Below are 18,395 nucleotides of genomic sequence, written 5' to 3'. Positions count from 1 at the left end.
AGGAGTGATTTCATACCAGGTGATTTCATACTAGTTGACAGACCTGACAAATCAAGTGAATAGTAACTATTAGGAGCACAATGTAACCAAAAGGGAATCGTAGAAATTAGATTTCATATTGGTTGAGTGGCCTGACAGTCATTCAATTCTAGGACTGTCCACAAACATAACCAAACGTTAGGTTGTTTATCACTAATGGGTAAACTGCTTTCACACTGGCGGGCCTAATTAATTGCTTCTCTGGCCTTCTGACGTCCAGACACCATGCACTCTGTCACTGCCCTCCCCCTTCCTTGGCTCAGCAGTGAAAAGGAAAGTCTCCCTGTGCTCCACTTTCCTCCCGCCTTCTCCAAAAAAAGCACAGCCAGTTCCGATTACATCTTGGCAGGCTGTGTCCTGCCTGGAGCCACTACAACGGCGGACGGCAGTTCGCCTTGGCTGCGGCAACGACAGCAACTGGGCTCTAATCAGTCCCTGGCAACCACCTATGCTGAAGTCTCCACTGGCTGAGCGGCTGCAGGCCTCTGCCGGGTGAGAGCCAGGGGGAAAGAGTTCATTCTGCACTCTGCTCCTCTAAAGGGAATTTGTGCTTCTGCGATGGCTGCCGGGCATTCTCGGATAACATCAGGGATCAGCCCAATAGCCGCTGAAATGCTGCAGAGCTTTCGGATTCCTGGAGGTGGAGTTAATTAGGCTCCCCAAACATTCTCCCCGAAAAAAACCAACTCTTCTGCAGTTTTCCCCCACACCCCAAATATGGGTTGCATCCAACTCAGTTTTAGGCCACAACCACACCATAGATTTTAAAGCAATATCACCTCACTGCTACCAACCCATGCCCACCAGGGAACAGAGTGAAGGACAACCAGGTTGCCCGTAGCATTGCATGGGGCTGGACTAGATTGACCCCCCAGGGTTCCTTCAAATGCTATAATTCTACCGGTATGAAGCAGGTATACTCCAATGCACTATGCTTTTAAAGCACTGTGATACCACTTTAAACATCTATGAGTCTCCCACAAAGAATCCTCATATATTTAGTTTGTTAAGTGGTATGATACTGCTTTAAATGTATGGTACGGATGCAGCCTTAGGTAGAGCAGACGACTTGCAATCAACATCCCTACGTCGATCATGTCCATTAATTTCAGTGGGCCTACTCTGAGCAGATACTTCTCAAAAGGTTGAATCTTAGTCCTGAAAATGCTTGTTGTAACAAATGAACCTCCCCTCTTTTACTTGCCCACAGTGTACAAAAACTTGTGGCATTGGCGTGAGGATGCGAGATGTCAAGTGTTACCAGGGGAAGGATCTCGTCCGGGGCTGTGACCCTCTCGTGAAGCCTGTTGGGAAACAGACGTGTGATCTTCAGCCTTGTCCAACTGAACCTCCAGGTCAGGGGGAGATGGGTGTAGGGTTGCCGGACTTCCGGGTCTGAGCTGAAGTCTCCAGGCTTGCCTGGCCCCCTCCAGGTGGCGGCGGGGGGGGGGGCTTGAATCTCTAGGTGGGCAAGAGCGCCTTTTGACTGGCAGTGAATTGCTAGGGTTTCTGTTAGGAGTCTTTCCCCAGCTTTAGCTGGAGATGCCAAGGTTCAAACCTAGGACCTTCTGCAAGTAAAGCATGTACCCTACCCAGGGAGCTACACCCTGTTCCTCTTTGAAATTCCTCAGAGAATTCCTTGGAGTGAGCACCTCCAAATATTAATGTCTGTGGCTGCCCTGGGAAAACTGGCTCACCGTATTGAAAGTGAAGTTGTTTGGAGTTCTCTGCACAGGTGATGATTCCCACTTGCTTTCCTCCGTGCCACACCTGGCCCCACTCACCTGTCTGGGCTTCCTCTTGCAGATGACAGCTGCCAGGACCAAGCGGGGACCAACTGTGCTCTGGCCATCAAGGTGAACCTCTGCAGCCACTGGTATTACAGCAAAGCTTGTTGCAGGTCCTGCCGAGCTCCCCATTCCTAAGACAGGACCAAAGGGATCCAGTGGTTCTCCACAGCATCCAGCGGGACACAGGAGCAGCCAGGTGCGAACTGGGACAGTTCCTGCCTGTCTGCCTACCCATTATGCCACAACATGGAGAGTAAGGGATGGAGGTCCTGTAATCCAAGACACCTGCTTCACCTCCCTCCTCCCTCCTAGGTTCCGGAAATGGAGGGACGCATTGTTACATTTGCTACTACTGTAGATCAGAACCCCCTACTCCATGAGGAAAGTCGCGTTTTGTTTTGTTTTTTTAAAAAGACATCATGAATATTCCCCCCCCCCTTTTAGTTCTTGTTTTCCAATGGCTATGTTGTCTTTGAACTTTTGTGCCTCCCCTTCATCTCCTCTGCAATACAAACAGAATTAGAACAGCCATTTCATCCCTGTCCCTTGGGAGCCCTCTTTCCACTTTCTAATTTTACACACAGGTTTGCATCGAGGGGCGCCCTGACCTGACCTGCTTAGCATCAGGTGAGGCACTCCAACTGGAGCTGCTGAGAAAGAGATTCTGACACACTGCTGTAATGACTGAAACACAGTGGTTTGTTCTCCAGCTTACCATTTTGCACGACGGGCATATATTCCATCTAGTTAAAATGCAGGGATCGGCAATCCCTCCCCTTAGGTAAAGAAACTGCCTTTCAGAAATGCATTGTTGCCAAGTACCACATTCCTGTTTTATCCCTGAGAGAGAAAACCTTTCTCCTACCATCTCCTGCTGGGTGATGCCAGTGGTCCATCTAGTCCAGCATCCTGTTCTCACAGTGGCCAACCAGATGCCCCAATGAGAAGCCTGCAGGTACAACAGCAACTCCCCCCGCTTACCATTTCCAGAAGCTAGTATTCAGAGGCATACAAACCTCATACAGTGGAGGTAGAGCTAAGAAGAGCTTTGCTGGGTAAGGCCACCTAGTCCATTCTAACAGTGACTGCCTAGGTGCCTTGATGGGAAGCCCACAAGCAGGAGCCAGGTATATCAGCACTCTCCCTATTTGCAACTCACAGCAATTGGTATCCACAGTGGAGGGAGAGCATAGCCATCTGGGTTAGTGGCCACTGATCCTTTCCCCCACCATAAATTAATCTTCTTTTAAAGACATCCTAGTTGCTGGCCCTCACTGATGCCAGTAGGTTATACTCTAGATTTGTAAAAGGCATAGTTTTCTAAACACACACACAGCGCCACCAGGACTGACCCCATTGTAATTAAAACACAATCTCTCTCTCTCTCTCTCTCTCTCTCTCTCTCTCTCTCTCTCTCTCTCTCTCTCTCTCTCTCTCTCTGCCTCTTACTCTCTCTTTGACTTCATCCTCTTGTAAGCTGTCCCTTTCCCTTCTATTTTCAATACCATTCCCCAGCAGCTCAGCACTTAAGGCATAGCTGTCAAGTTCTCCCTTTTTATAAGGGAAATTCCCTTATGCTGAATAGGCTTCCTCGCGAGAAAAGGGAAAACTTGACAGCTATGACTTAAGGAGCGGAACTTAATGCTCCCCAGGTGACTCTAAGCCAAAAATCCCATTAGATATAATATGTAGGTGTCTACGTTTTCAGAGATTTTTTATTTTATTTTATTGTGTAATCAAATCCCAGACCGTGTAGTCCTTTAATTAAAAGAAAAGACATAAAGCCAGCAATAGTTGTAGAGTAACGAAAACATAACAGCAGCACTTTATATCACAAAGAGAGTCACGCGCTCTCTCTCTCTCTTTTTAAAAGATAAATAAAGAAATAAGTATATTTGTTTACAAACAGTGAACTTTATCCCTGTAACCACAGAAACTGTACCCATTAAGTATATTTTAAAATAAAAGTTGTCATATTTATAGTGCCAGCTTGGTGTCTTCATGGTGTTTGGCCCATTTGCTTTGGACATTGTGGTTTAAAAGAACGACGAGAAGAATGAATGTTCCACCCTAACACACACACCCCCGACAACAAATACTGGAATCTGGAATCTCTGGATTCTTGGGACATTAAGGTGGCATCATATTATGTGTCCGTTCAGCTGCAGTTCATCTTCTGCCAAAAATGACATCATTCATCTCACTGTCTGTTGTGGCGAAATCACGCAACTTCCGTAATTTATGTAACTGATCGCATGAATAGCACCTGAACATCAGGTGCTGATCCACAGTAGAAGGACACTGACCTCTTCCTCCGCCTTTCTTATGAATCGTAATAGGAGAACTCTCACTGATTTTAGACTGCATATGCATATGCCTTGTACCAAGTACACCCTGACTGGAAGCAGCTCTCCAGGGTCTTGGGTAGAAGGACATCTGGCCCATTGCCTGATCATTTTAATTGACTGAACCCAGGGCCATCTGCATGCCGGTTGGAATGACTGACTGCATCATTCAATCACTTCCAATATAGAGTGGTAGCAATTGTGCCCTCTGATAAAATGATCCTTTGCATCTATGTGCATGCCCTGCTTATAGTACCTCGTGGAGAAATTGAGCTCAGTTAAAATAGAGTGATGTTTCTTCTTGCACTAAAAGGGTGTATTCCATTTTAATGTAGTATAAAAATGAGCCTTAGCTAGCAGACATTTTGCAAACGGTGGTCCAGAAAACTTCCTTCTCGGAAAGAAAGGAAGGAAGGAAGCTAGCTGAATTTTTCAGGTTGCCATATTCTGCACCACAAAGAATACCATTGAATACCATAGCCTGTATTCAAAGATAATCCTACTCAGAGGAGACCCACTGAAAATAATTGATATGACTAAGTTAGCAGGCTAACTTAAATTGGGACGGTCCATCCTTCAGTGGCAAAGCATCAGCTCTGCATGTTGAAGGACCCTGATTCAATCCCTGGCAGCATCTGCAGATAGGGCTCAGAATGCCCCCTGCCTGAAACCCTGGAGAGCCGCTGCCAACCTGTGTAAACAATACTGAGCTACATGGACCAATAGTCCGATTCATTACTTTCAATGGACCCGCTCTTAAATAAAACAGGTGTCATGAAAAAGAGCACACTTCTCCCTCGAGAACAAAGTCAAAGATAGGTTTATTTTTTTTAAAGTTTTTGTTCTTAAGAGTCTAGAAGGCCTGTACAAGATAACCACAAGGCAAAATGAATGAAAATCCATGAAATATTTCAATTAATTTCAAAGGTATACAATGAAGGGCCATGGGGTTGTGGTGCGGGGTGGGGAGATGAGCACAGAATAAATAATAGGAAGATAATAAACACAACCACAATTTTAATGCAACAAATGCCTTTTTTTTCTTTTTGAAAATAAAAATGCCATCGAAAAAAGTGCAAGTTTTAAGAAGAGTTGTACAAAATTTACCCAGAGTTCCGTAGAAGTAGCTGCAATTACATCAGATCACTTCAAAGACTGAGCACAGCAAAATGGAAACTTGTCATACAGGACATGGCCTAGGATAGTGCGAGTCAGGCCCGTGCAGGGGTGGGGTGGGGTGGGTAGCCGGGTACATTTGTCCTGAGTCTCAGAGGGCTAAGCTGGCTAGGGGCCCCACCAGGGAACAGCTGCTTTTTTGTTTGAGTTTATAACTTTATTCTAACAAGACTCTAGCCCCCGGGCCTCAGACAAGCTCTACACCGGTCTGTTGAATGTTGTCACAAACTGGATGGCTGTGGGGGCAGGCAATGGGTGTGGGGGGGGGACACCAAGCAGTAACAGAATTGGCATGTCCATTGATATAATAATACCCATTGACATAAAATACCAATGTTTCTAGTCAATGTTGCAGAAAGATATTTTGCACTTTGGACAACCATCCACCCCCCCCGCCCCCTTAGGTTGCGTACACCCATCTCTATATATAAAGTCCCTGAAGGCTTTGAACCCCAAACCACCAATTGGAATGTTAGTCCCTTGAAAGTTGCAAAGTTATTCCTGGATAGAGTTTTACAAGTCCAGGAAACGGATGACATTGCTAACGGCCTCCATCTTTGTGCTTTCAAACCGGAAGTGCTTGCGAAGCGAAATCATTTGCTCATTTGGAGGGATTGAGGTGACCTGCTTAAATTTTGACTGAAAAGCCACAAGTTGGTCCCTGTGTTCTAGGGCACACCCACACCATACAATTAAAGCACTCTCATGCCAATTTAATAGTTGGGGAGGGGGAGTGCTGTATGTTCAGGATGCTGAGAGTTGCTAGGAGGCCCCTCATGGAGATACAAGGACGGCAGAACATCCGCTTTGCATTCAGAAGGTCCCAGGTTCAATCCCCAGGTAGATCTAGGAGGGACTCATGCCTCAAATCCTGGAGCACCGCGGCCAGACAATACTGAGTTAGATGAACCAAGGGTCTGAGTGGGTAGAAGGCAGCCTCCTATGTTCCAACAATTCCCAGCACACTTTAACAAGCTACCCTACAAGGATTCTTTGTGGGGGAGCCAAAGCTGTTAAAAGAGATATAGAAGCGCTTTAAGTATATGGTGTGGTTGTGATCTTAGGCTATGATGAGAGCTTTCATATGAGAGCAAAGTGTTTTTATGACAGTTTTCGGATGAGAGCAACTACAGAGGACCATAGGAATTAAGACTCTTCAGGCTCACAGCATGAAATTTTGCCAAGCTGGGCATTATTTTCAAGGAAGTAGGCCGAGGCAAGATGGATGTCTTTTCACTTAATTATTTTAAATCTCATTATTTGTTTTAAATAAATATTTTTTTTAAATTATTTGTTTTAAATCCCTTGGTTCAATCCTGAACCACTGGCAAGGTCTCTCTATAATATTTGTTGATTGCAGCTGTTTCAAGGGCGCACTTTTAGCTATAATGCACTCCAAATGTTTGTTTGAACGAAACAGTTCTTTGCCATCTTCCACAAATTGCTGAGTGTCCAGAACGCGAGGCCCAGTCTACTAGCTACTTCTTTTGCCTGTGCTCCCAGTGAAATGAATGTTTCTTGAACTCATGTATGAGCAATGTGCTTTAATTCAAGATACCCCACCCCATGGAATTAGAAAAGAAATCCAGATAGAGCTCATTATGTGAATAGCTGTTGATTGAACCTGGTTTCCTTGCCTTTTGCTGAACTTGGCTCCAGTCTTGCTATTCTCCCCTTACAGATTCAATCTAACAAGGGGGCTCCCTGCATTGAACCCTGCATCTGTGGGAGGTTTCCTGAAATTTTGGTTAGGGGCAAGTCGATGTAATATCCTGCAGAGCAAGAACATGGTCACATACTGGCAGATCGTCCCTAAAATAGTTTCGCTTTTATTAGAAACACGAACTTGACCCCGTATAAGGTTGTCTGTCCAAACAAGATTAAATGATCAGTTTCTCCTCTGTCAATTCCTTGAAGAGGGGTGCTAGCATCGGGTGTTTAGTACATTTCAAATCTGAACACATTTCCTATTCATGAGTGTTGAAACACGGTATTGAGTTGACAAGGGACGTGAGTGGGAAGAACCAACCTGGGCGTAAGGAGTAGCCATGGTACTGGAGTAATGCCACCACACTTTTCTCTATGGCTTGCATGACAGAGAGCCTGGCTTCAGCAATCCATGCTCTGATAAACCTCTGGGTTAGATTGCTGCAATGTGCAATACGTGGGCCTGACCTTGAAGACAGTTTGGGAACTTCAGCTAATGCAGAATAACTGGGGCAAATAGAAAACGTTAATATACCTGTTCTGGCTGGCTGTGCAGACCTGTCAATGTTCATTTCCCATCATTTTCTCATTTTTCCACTCTTAAATTCAGTTCTCCACATTTCCACGTCACCAGCACTCCAGTGCAAAATTCATATACGATGCACATTTGTGTATGCGGTTTTCCCTAGCATATACATTGTTGCAAAGCAATTTCTCCCAATGTAATGCATTTTCACAGACAGATACATTTTTATATGCACACTTTACCCAAGTTTATGCATTTTTTTGGACACTGGCTGGAGAACTGCATTGCAAAATTCAGAGAAGTGCAAATTTCAAAGGATAGCTGTGTTTTGGGCCATGGAAAGTGCAGATTGGGTAGGTTTGCCTTAAAATGCAAACTGAGTGCAACATCTGCACACTCCTAGACTGAGGTGGATGCAAACAGGCCAGCCTCCACTACCATTGGTGCAAACAGGCCAGCCTCCACTACCTAGAGGACTACATCTGACCCTTCCCCCCCCTCACCTCTGATGTAGAACAATGGTGTTAAGCAAGACAATAATAATAGATCTCCCCATTTTCTTTAAAGATGGGAGCACACCAAAGTCAAAATATAGTGTGGTTGAATCAGATGTGGAGAACCTTTGGCCCTCCAGATGCTGCTGAACCACAACTCCCATCAGCCCCAGCAAGCATGCCCAGAGATCCCAAGGGGTGATGGGAGTTGTAGTTCAGAAACTTCTGGAGGGCCAAAGGTTCCCCACACCAGGACTGGAAAACTCAGTCCATTAACTCTGGCAAAATACTTCTTTTCATTCATGGCAATATCCAGAGGTCATTTCTGTAGAAGTCCCTGCTTGCTCCCTGGGAGGTGGTGGGTCCTAATGAGGTGAGATTATGTGCCAGGTGGTTGGGTGGCATTTGTGGCTTGTTATTTAGTAAAAAAATAAAAATAAATAAAAATAAAGGCAAGATTGAATTTGTCTCCAGCCAAGGTCCTAGAAGACATCTGAAAAGTTGTCACAGGAAGGCAGGCAACAACCGCACATCACCCAGTCAGAAAATAAAGGAGGGCACAGTGGCAATTCAGCATGAAGCGTGGGGTTGCCCTGGAGCTGCCCCCCTCCACCATAGCCTTGTACTTGCAGACTTTCGTGACAGCAAATGAAAAGAGGGAAAATCTAACACTTACAAAAGATGCCCTATATCAAAATCTTCTCATATATCTACATATATATATATATATACAGTGACACCTCGTTTTATGTACTGTCCCCCTTCCAAATGCTGCAGGTTATGCGCTCTGCAAACTGGAAGTAAGGTAGATATCCCTTGTTGTGACCTTTGCCCTGGGATGCGAGCAGATGTCACGCTCCGGAGGCACGGCAGCAGGGGGATGTGCCATTAGCAAAAGCGTGCCTCATGTTACGAGCGGTTTCCTGTTACAAACGGACCTCTGGAACGAATTAAGTACGTAACACGAGGTACCACTGTATGTATCCATCTATATTTATATATAGATATATAGATATAGATATAAAAGAAACTATTGTCAACACTAAACTTTAGAAAACCTATATGCACCCATCAAATCTATTAATTCTCCCTCCTCCCCTTTATATAGTGCATTATTTAATAGGTATATAGATAATTATCCATCGTTAACATATAAATACATTCATCATTTTTAAAAGACTCTCTGTGGGTATTTTTTTGTCCTGTAAAAGAGTGACGCCATGTTATTATTTTTAAGCCACAAGGGTATTCAGGGAAGGGGGTGGGGGACACCCTTTCACAGAATCATAGAATTAGAGAGTTGGAAGAGACTCAAAGGAACATCTAGTCCAACCCCTTACAATGCAGGAATCAGCAGGATATGTATGCCACCAACGTTACCCACCGTCGAGCTGTGGGTCACTGCTGCTGGCACTCATTAGACGTCCGTGCTGATGCTGCGGCTGCGGGAGAAAGCCTCCCGCATGGCTGAGAGGCGGTTGGGGTTGAGGGCCTGGAGGCCACTCATGTTGGCGGGCAGCTCCAGGTCTTCCTGGCTGATGGCCTTGTAGTTGATGAGGTCGCCTCCATTCTGGACCTCCTCTTCTTCTTCTTCGTCCTCCTCGTCCTCTGGCTCCTGGAGGAAGAAGGTGGGTGGCTCATAGTGGGAGCAGCTGGGGCATACTGTCCGGCACTGGGAGTGCTTCTTGTAGGGGGAGGAGGAAGATCGGTACAAGGAGGGGCCGTTCGTCAGAGCCACGTTGCGGTTGCAGTGGAGAGGCGGGATGTGGGAATCCATGCCAAAGTCTGGTTCATCTCCGTCCTCTTCGGACTCCTCCTTCTTGCAGCAGTAATACTGGGGGAGGCAAAGAGGGGAAGAGGCAGGGATTGGATGAGAAGGTGGCTGTATGTCTCACCATGTCTCCCTTTCAGGTTGACATTGATGCTTTCCCACGAGATCCACAAAAACTCCAAGCAAGCACATCGCTCCTGCTGTCCACGCTCAAAGAATTCTGGGAGCTGTAGTTTGTTAATGGTTGGTGGGAACTATAACTACAGGTCCTAGAATTATTTGAAGGAAAGAATGCACTTTGAATGTGCTAATACTACTACTACTAATAATAATAATAATAATATTTTTTATCCCACTTTCCCCACCACACTGGGGCTCAATGTGTCTTACACAAATTAAAACAACAGAGATAAAATGCAAAAAGTTAAAAACATATAGAAGAAAATAATTTAAAAGTAATTAAATTCTAATAGAATCTAAACAATATGAAAACAACTCTATCAAAATACAGATAGCAAAAATAGCACACCACTATTATTAGTCCTTTAAAAAGCAGTCAGTTCTTAAAGGCCTGTTGGGATAAAACAATCTTCACCTGCCAGTAGAAGGAGAGCAAAGAGGGATCTAGTCTGGCTTCTCAAGGGAAGGAATTCCAAGAAGGCCCTTTCCTGCACCCCCACCAAGTGGGCCTGTGGGTGGTGGGTCTGAACAAAGGGCTACTCAGGGCCCAGGCGAGTTTGTATGGGAGAATACGTTCCTGCAAAGAGCCTGGGCCTAAGACTTAAAGCATGATTATACCACTTTAAACAGCCATGGCCCCCCCACTCCAAGAATCCTAAGAAATGTAGTTTGTTGAGGTTACTGAGAGTTGTTAGAAGATCCCCTCTTCCCCTCACAGCTGCAGTTCCCTGGAAAGATTGATTGATCATTACACCATTCTGAAATTCATAGCTCTGTGGTCACCTGTTGCTTCACCCACCTTTGCCTCTTCTCCTTTAAAACCCCTTCTCCCCGCACACTTTTATAATTGAAATACCTGAAGCCTACAATAGCAGAGAACTGCTATGATACACAGTAATATGACAGTCGCTAATATTCCGCCTGTGATGACCACAGTCCCGGCTGTCATTCGACCTCTTCTCCATTAACACCCTGGAAGACACAAGAGGTGTAAAGAGTTAGGAGCCAGACCTTCAGGCAACAGAGTAAGTTATTGCAGCTCGGGGCCAGAGCAGTGGCCTCAGTGACTGGGTAGCAGTGAGATTTTTTTTCGACGGTGTGTGCCTGGATCTCTGCAAAGCTGCACAGGGTACAACTCTCAGGCCATGTGCCCTCCACCCGTCATTTCCTCTGTGTTGCATTTTCCTCCCTCTGTCCTAGCACCAGAACTCCTGGACTTCCAATGAAGCTGAAGGCTGGAAATTTCAAGACAGATAAAAGAAATGACTCTTCTTCATTGAAAGTTTTGAAGCAGAGGTTGGATGGCCATCTGTCACAGATGCTTTAGTTGAGTTTCCTGCATTGCATGGGGTTGCACTAGATGACCCTTGGGGTCCCTTCCAACTCTACAGTTCTATGATTCTACAACTTCTTCATGCAGCACACAGTTAAACTGTGGAACTCCCTCCCACAGTAGGCAGTGATGGCCACCAACTTAGATGGCTTCCAAAGAGGGCAATAGCTGTGCTCTGCCTCCACGGTTGGAGGCAGAAATGCTTCATTTGCTGGAAACTACAGGAGGGGACAGTGCTTTTGTGCTCAGGTCTTGCTTGGGGGATTCCCATAATGAGTATCAGGTTGACTCCTGTGAAATCAGGATACTGGACTAGATGGGCCATTGGTCTGACCTAGTAGGGTTCTTCTCATGTCCTTATGACCCCAAAAATCTCATGGAGCAGGGAGCACAAGGGTGGGGAAGCTCTGGGTGCAGTGAGGTTTTTACATGTAAGTCTTCTCCTCCAGCCTGCCGTGGTACAGTCCAAGCCAGGCTGTGCCATGTGATAACTGCGCCCACGTTCCAGTGGTTGAAAGCTGGGCAGCCCCACCTATCTGTCATTATTGGCGCACCAACAAGATCCTGTTCCCTATCAATAAAAATAATAAAAATCACAGCTAGTGTGGTATAGTGGCTAAAGTGTCTGACCAGGACCTGGGAGAGACCAGGGTTCAAATCCCTTCTTGGCCACTGGGTGCCCTTGGTCACAGCCATTGCCTCTCATCCTAACCTACCTGGCAGGGGGTTGTTGTGGGGATTAAATGAGGAGGAGGAGGAGAACCATGCTTTCCCCCTTGAGCTCCTTGGAGGAAAAGGTGGGCTATAAATGCAACCAACCAACCAACCAACCAATCAATCAAATCACTGACAGAGTAGAGGAAGCTTCTGCTGTTGCTTGGTGGCAGAGCCTCAGAATAAGAAGGGGTCTCTTTCATCCTTTTAATTTTCAATCAGAGGATGCCAAGCTCTTTCCCCACAGACACAACCTTTCTAAATCTGTGCAGACGGTGGCGCAGCTCTGCAGAAACACCCGCCGGTGCCTCCAGCCCACCTTGCAGTGCCAGCTGGCTAGAATCTGCGACAGCTAACGAACACGTTAGACAGGCGCTCTGGAACTTGGAGGCCTCTGTAAGAGGCCGTCTTGCAAGCAGGTGTACGGGAAAGGAGGTGGCCCCATGGGGAGTGAGGGAGCCAGGCCCATGCTCTTCTCGGCTTTATTTTGGATTTTATTCAGGGCTCTGCACCTCCTCTCAGACTTGAATGCCACATCAGGCAGATGCTACATGCGGGAGAAAAGATGCCCCCCCCCTTTATCCAAGAACAATCTCTGGCACTCTCAGACACAGATATACATTGCAAGCTGCCTATTCCCGAGTCAGATAATTGGCCCATCTAGCTCAGTATTGTCAACACTGACCAGCAGCAACTCTTCCGGGCTTCAGGTAGGGGGCCTTGCCCAGTCCTTCCTGAAGATTGAACCCGGGAGTTTCTGTGTGAAGAGCAAACATTCCATCGCTTGAGCATTCATAGTAAAGGTATCTTAAGGCTTCTCCTCTGTTCAGCGGTTGGCATCTGCTTTATCTCTTCCCAGGTGGAAGGTTCTAGGAGTAGTGCAGACCTTGCGATGTAGGGCAGTCATGCAGCTGGGATACTTTTGCTGAGTCTCGATGAGTGTCTGCAGCCGCCTCAGCATCCTCATTGCCCTCCAGTGCAGGCACTGGTATCCTCCCCTGTGTTATTGCTGCTACTTGGAATCTGCTCCTCTGCTTCTTTATCCTGTTCATAATCTGTGCTAGCTGGTGTGACAGTAGAAGGCAGACCTGGACTATTGTATAAATTCAGGAAAGTACATGAGGCCTTGTGTCTCTTCCTCTCACTGCCCAGAAAGAGCATTTTACTGTTCACTGTGCTCATCAAAATGAACCACTTTTCTTGCACTGACCTTTCCTATTTCTAAGTCCATAACTCTGTAACCTTTGGCTCCAGAAGTATATCTTATCATAGTTTCTCGTTCTGCCCTGGAGTTTAGCTTGGCTATTCTTTTTGGGTATATAGGCAATGCTGCCAAATACATGCATGTGGGATAGGTTAAGGCCATGTCAAAGTTCAAAAGGTGTGCAGGCTGCCCCCACAGTCTGTTCTGGAGATACCCTGCAGTGGCTACTGCAGCTCCCCACATACATATGAGGAGGGCAGCATCACTCAGCATGCATCAGGTAATATCCATAAACTCTGTATCAGCTACTGAGCTCTGTTGTGGGGTGTGACTAGCACTCCTCCAATGTGTAATGGCTTCCTCTTCCAGGAGGGTTCTCATGTGGTTTGAAGTAAACTCACCACTGTTGTCGCTCATGAGAGTTGTAGTTCCCCTCTGCAACTTGTTGCTCACCATGGCGAGGTACTTTCTGAACATATCCACTTTCTCACTTTTCTCCCTGAGGAGGTACAGAACACAGTATCCTGAAAAGTCAGCTAGAAAAAATATAATGTACTTACTTTTCCCTAGCAAGGGAACACTCAGTGGACCACATACATCACTATAGACTACATCAAGCACTCTGGTGCTTCTTTGTTGAGTATATGGAGGGGGGGGGAGGCTTATCACTTTTCTCAGTTAGGCAACTTACACACTTCATTGTGTTTGGTGCACTCTGGAGTACCTTCTCCCCTTTTGCAAGCTCCTTGCATTGCAGTTCCCTAATGGCTTTGATGCCTCTGTGGCCAAGCCTTCTGTGCTCTGGATCTGCTTCAGCCTTCTGGGGTTCTGCGAGATTAGTCTCAACATATAATTCACCATCTCCTGTCACCTGGCATCTTCAGTCTTCAAACTGCACACAGAAACCATTTTTCTGTCCATGGTGGATACGTTGAACATGTTGCAATTCAACTGTAGGACAAATAGGACCTGTTCCACAGGATTCTCTCTCAATAGATTGCTTAGCTTGCAATTTAAGGTTCCTGTACCTGCACCACATATTGTTATGGTTTTGCCATCAGAAGCTTGGATATTGCCACCCACTGATGGGTCAATATTGTTAATGCCTCCAAAGATTTTATATATAGGTAAAGGTAAAGGGACCCCTGACCATTAGGTCCAGTCGTGACCAACTCTGGGGTTGCGCGCTCATCTCGCATTATTGGCCAAGGGAGCCGGCGTACAGCTTCCAGGTCATGTGGCCAGCATGACAAAGCCGCTCCTGGCAAACCAGAGCAGCACATGGAAACGCCGTTTACCTTCCCGCTGTAGCGGTTCCTATTTATCTACTTGCATTTTGACGTGCTTTCGAACTGCTAGGTTGGCAGGAATATATATATAATAACTCATATGAGTCCATTAACTATCTACTTGATTTTGTTTACAGTTAGATTCTTCTCTTGCAAAAGAAGGCCCCTTTCTTCTCTTTGCTCTCCTTATTTTGGCTTGCTTGCTTAAATGCAGGGGATCTTCCTGAATTTGGGCACCACAAAAAATAATAATCATCTGGATATGTGACCTTTGCTGTACTCGAAGCAAACAATTTTTCTGAGTGTAGCCTTGGCTCTCCTTTGGGACTGAGACACATAGTTTGAGTTAGTTGGTCTTGTATATCCCTGGCTGGGAATCTTGCTCTTCTCTCCACACTCTCCTCTCTCAGGTGCTTGATCACATCTGGTAGCCTTAGGTTTGGCTTGTCATCCATGAGAGTTTTGAAATTTAGGTCCTAGTGACCTCAAGAAATAGCAAACTTTCTGTTCCTCATCCATTTTGTATTGTTTAGATTCCAGCTTTTCAATAATGGTTAGGAACTCTGCCATGTGATTGTCACAGTCCTTCTTGGCTTCAAGTTTTAATTTAAATAGATTTCTCACCCAGGCATGGTGGGAACCCCTTCCTTGTGAATCCAAATGCTTTTTGCAACTTTTCAAGCACCTGAGCAGCTGTATTGTCATGTCTCTTTGTGTGAACCGTTTGGGTCCCTGCAATACTATCCAGAATGATAAAAAGGTAAAGTGACCCCTGACCATTAGGTCCAGTCGTGAACGACTCTGGGGTTGCGCGCTCATCTCGCATTATTGGCCGAGGGAGCCGGCGTATAGCTTCCAGGTCATGTGGCCAGCATGACAAAGCCACTTCTGACAAACCAGAGCAGCACACGGAAGCGCCGTTTACCTTCCCGCTTGGAGTGGTACCTATTTATCTACTTGCACTTTGATGTGCTTTCGAACTGCTAGGTTGGCAGGAGCTGGGACCAAGCAACGGGAGCTCACCCCGTCACAGGGATTCGAACCGCCGACCTTCTGATCAGCAAGCCCTAGGCTCAGTGGTTTAACCACAGCGCCACCTGGGTCCCTATCCAGAATGATAGGCACCGTCAATTTATTCTCTTGTTCGCACTCCTTTGAGCCTTTATCCTCACTAGGTTTTGGTTTCTCGATACATTATAAAATAGCTTTCATATCAAGTTTGGCTTCTAATTGTCTTTTCCATTGGATGAAATTGCTCCGTGTAAGCTTAGGTAATTTGAGACTTTCCTCAACAATGGAATTCCTGCTATCCATTTTAGAAAAATCAAAAATGGAAAAAATTCCCAAAGGGCAGGGGAGAGAAAGGTAAATATTCCAAAATAAAAATAGGTAAAATCACAAAAAATAAAACAAAATCTCCAAAAGTAAAATAAAATTATTTAAGCCTCTTTGCTAAAACCCCAAAGCAAAAAGCACAGAGCAAAATAAGAATCCTTTAGTATAACTGCTTTGCATTAGAAGAGTAGGTAGACAAAGGAGGGGTGAGTTTATCTGCTCACAATAGAAACAGAGCAAACAAAAGATTGCCTGGGAAAGCTTCTCCTTCACCCCAAGGCTAAGAAATACAATCTCTCTGAGTGCACTTTAAAATCAAGCCTTAAAAAAATCACCTGAAAAGGTCAAAAGTCTCTGCAAAATGCTTTCACAACTCTGGGATTTATTCTCACTCTGGGCCACCATAACATTTACGCTGGGAAATAACTGCGGAAGACCAGGTTAACCCTGAAGTCCCACATGTGTAGGAAACTGCAAAAGAAAAGAAAAAAGGCTGATCGCCTTTATTCAAAAAAAAGTGCAGGGTTTGACTCACCCTTTAGCCAACAGCTACTGCCCCTGGCCACAAAGTTTAAAACAGAAGTAGGTGCAGTATTTGTGAAGTGCAGGGAATATAGGTTTTTAGACCTTTAAATATCCTAGTATTAAGCACTGACAAAGTGCTCCCTCCCTCTAACCCTCTCAGAATGAATAGACAACAACCTTAAGTAAGTTTAAATGCTTTACTTACAGTAATCAGAGATCTCACTCATGCATCGTTCAATGCTACAGCAGAAACAACAGAGTCAAAGTATTCTTGGTTACAAAATATAGAAGTTGGTCTCAAGCACGCAATCTGAGTCTGAAGCCCTAACCTCAGATGTCTGCTCAGTTACGTGGTTAAAGAGAGACACAGAGAGACAGATAGTGAGAGAAAGAAACAGGAAACAACCATTACTTCTGAAGGTGAGGGGACATAACCTAACCAAGCATTTTCTAGCAAATGGTCCTTAATCTCTTCATTTACTAACTAGCACAGATATTCATTGTTAGGTTTGACTTCAAAATCTACCACAATCTTAAATCCTGATTCTATCTTCTGCAACATAAGCTACCCCTCCCTGTTTGGTGTCATCTGCAAATTTGATGAGCATCCCCTCAATAGCTTCATCCAATATGTTTATAAAGACATTGAAAACAGGCCCAGGACAGAAACCTGCGGCACCCCACTTGTCAGTTTCCTCCGGGATGATGAAGAACCATTAGTGAGCACTTTTGGGGTTCAGTAAGTCAACCAGGTACAAATCCACCTAACAGTTACCACGTCCAGACCACATTCTACCATCTTCTCTGCAAGAATATCATGTGGGACTTTGTCAAAAGCATTAGTGAAATCAAGATATCAGTTGACTAGGGGGACTAGGCTAGTCCCCTAAATGTTCCCCTAGTGCCTACTTCCCAAAGCTCAGTAAGCTTCTGCCCAGCTTAGGGAGGCATGATGCTCACATGCACAGCATCTTTTCCTCCCCCCCATCGCTCTGACAAGCTGGCACATCTGGCTCCAACTGTTTCCCTAGAATTTTCAAAGATTACAGATTGAGGCTCTGAAAATACATCCAAATGCTCCTTTAGCACCCCTGGGTGCCGCTCATCAGGCCCTACTTCATTTAAAGTAGCTAGGTGTTCTCTTACCACTTCTTGGGCTACAGCTCCTTGCTAGCATCTTTTATGCTGCTATCAGCAGGTTGAGCACTGCTTTTATTTTGGATGAAGACAGAGTCAAGGTAGGTGTTGAGCAGCTCCGTCTTTTCTCTGTTATTCAACAGCATTTCTCCATCTTCTCCATGCAGAGGACCTACCACTTGCTTGTTCTTCCTCTTGCTGCACACATAGCCTAAGAAACCTTTTAAATATTTTCTTTCTTTCTTTTTACCTCTTGCAAGACTGAGCTCATTCTGAGCTATGGCCTGCTCAACATTCACCCTGCAGCTCTTGACTACTCATATTATACACCTGCTTCTTGATTTCCCGTCTTCCATTTCATATATATGACCTTAAATCTCAGTTCATCTGTAAGCTACTTATGCAGCCACACTGATTTCTTTAGATACCTCCCACTTTCCTTTTTTGGTTGGAATTGCCTCTGTATCATGAAACCCAGGAGGACATGATCACTTAATCCCAACTTTCCCTATACTTCCACTTCGTCAGTCAATTCCTCCCTGTTGGTGAAGACCAGGTCCAAGATGAATGATCCCCCTTGTTGCTTTTTCCACCTTCTGGGAAATGAATTTGTCAGCAAGGCAATGGAGGAACGGGTTGGACTTTACAGTCTTGGCAGAGTTTGAGTCCCAGCAGATATCCAGGTAGTTCAGTTCTCCCATGACTATTATACTCTCAAAATGAAAATAAAAATAAAAATCCTCCCAGTAGCACCTTAGAGACCAACTAAGTTTGTCATTGGTATGAGCTTTCATGTGCATGCACACTTCTTCAGATATTATACTCTCAAT

At 45.3% G+C, this 18,395-nt stretch overlaps 2 protein-coding genes and 1 pseudogene across 3 annotated transcripts in view; 1 reads left to right on the top strand and 2 right to left on the bottom strand.

Moving 5' to 3' along the window:
* The window catches only part of ADAMTSL2 (ADAMTS like 2), a 42,586-nt gene extending 38,775 nt beyond the window's left edge, over nt 1-3,811 (top strand). For both annotated transcript variants that reach the window (XM_060270237.2, XM_035114158.3), the window contains exons 18-19: nt 1,250-1,394; nt 1,846-3,811. In XM_060270237.2, coding sequence (XP_060126220.1) covers nt 1,250-1,394; nt 1,846-1,964 — 264 coding nt within the window. In that variant the 3' untranslated portion in view covers nt 1,965-3,811. The remainder of the gene's footprint in view (nt 1-1,249; nt 1,395-1,845) is intronic.
* A 5,582-nt stretch (nt 3,812-9,393) lies between these two features.
* On the bottom strand, nt 9,394-13,785 carry FAM163B (family with sequence similarity 163 member B). Its single transcript, XM_035111580.2, has 3 exons — nt 13,681-13,785; nt 10,885-11,000; nt 9,394-9,911 (listed from the first exon to the last, which is right to left on the bottom strand). The coding sequence occupies exons 2-3, from the start codon at nt 10,975-10,977 to the stop codon at nt 9,495-9,497; spliced, it is 510 nt and encodes a 169-aa protein (XP_034967471.1). The 5' UTR covers nt 10,978-11,000; nt 13,681-13,785; the 3' UTR covers nt 9,394-9,494.
* A 1,035-nt stretch (nt 13,786-14,820) lies between these two features.
* Nucleotides 14,821-15,882, bottom strand: LOC148686622 (uncharacterized; annotated as a pseudogene).
* Between the last annotated feature and the right edge of the window lie 2,513 nt (nt 15,883-18,395).

The sequence above is a fragment of the Zootoca vivipara genome, chromosome Z2, assembly GCF_965207765.1.
Source record: "Zootoca vivipara chromosome Z2, rZooViv2.hap1.1, whole genome shotgun sequence".
NCBI classification, from domain to species: domain Eukaryota; kingdom Metazoa; phylum Chordata; class Lepidosauria; order Squamata; family Lacertidae; genus Zootoca; species Zootoca vivipara.
The sequence above is the reverse complement of the archived record's forward strand: the minus strand, read 5'-3'. Positions and strand labels throughout refer to the sequence as shown.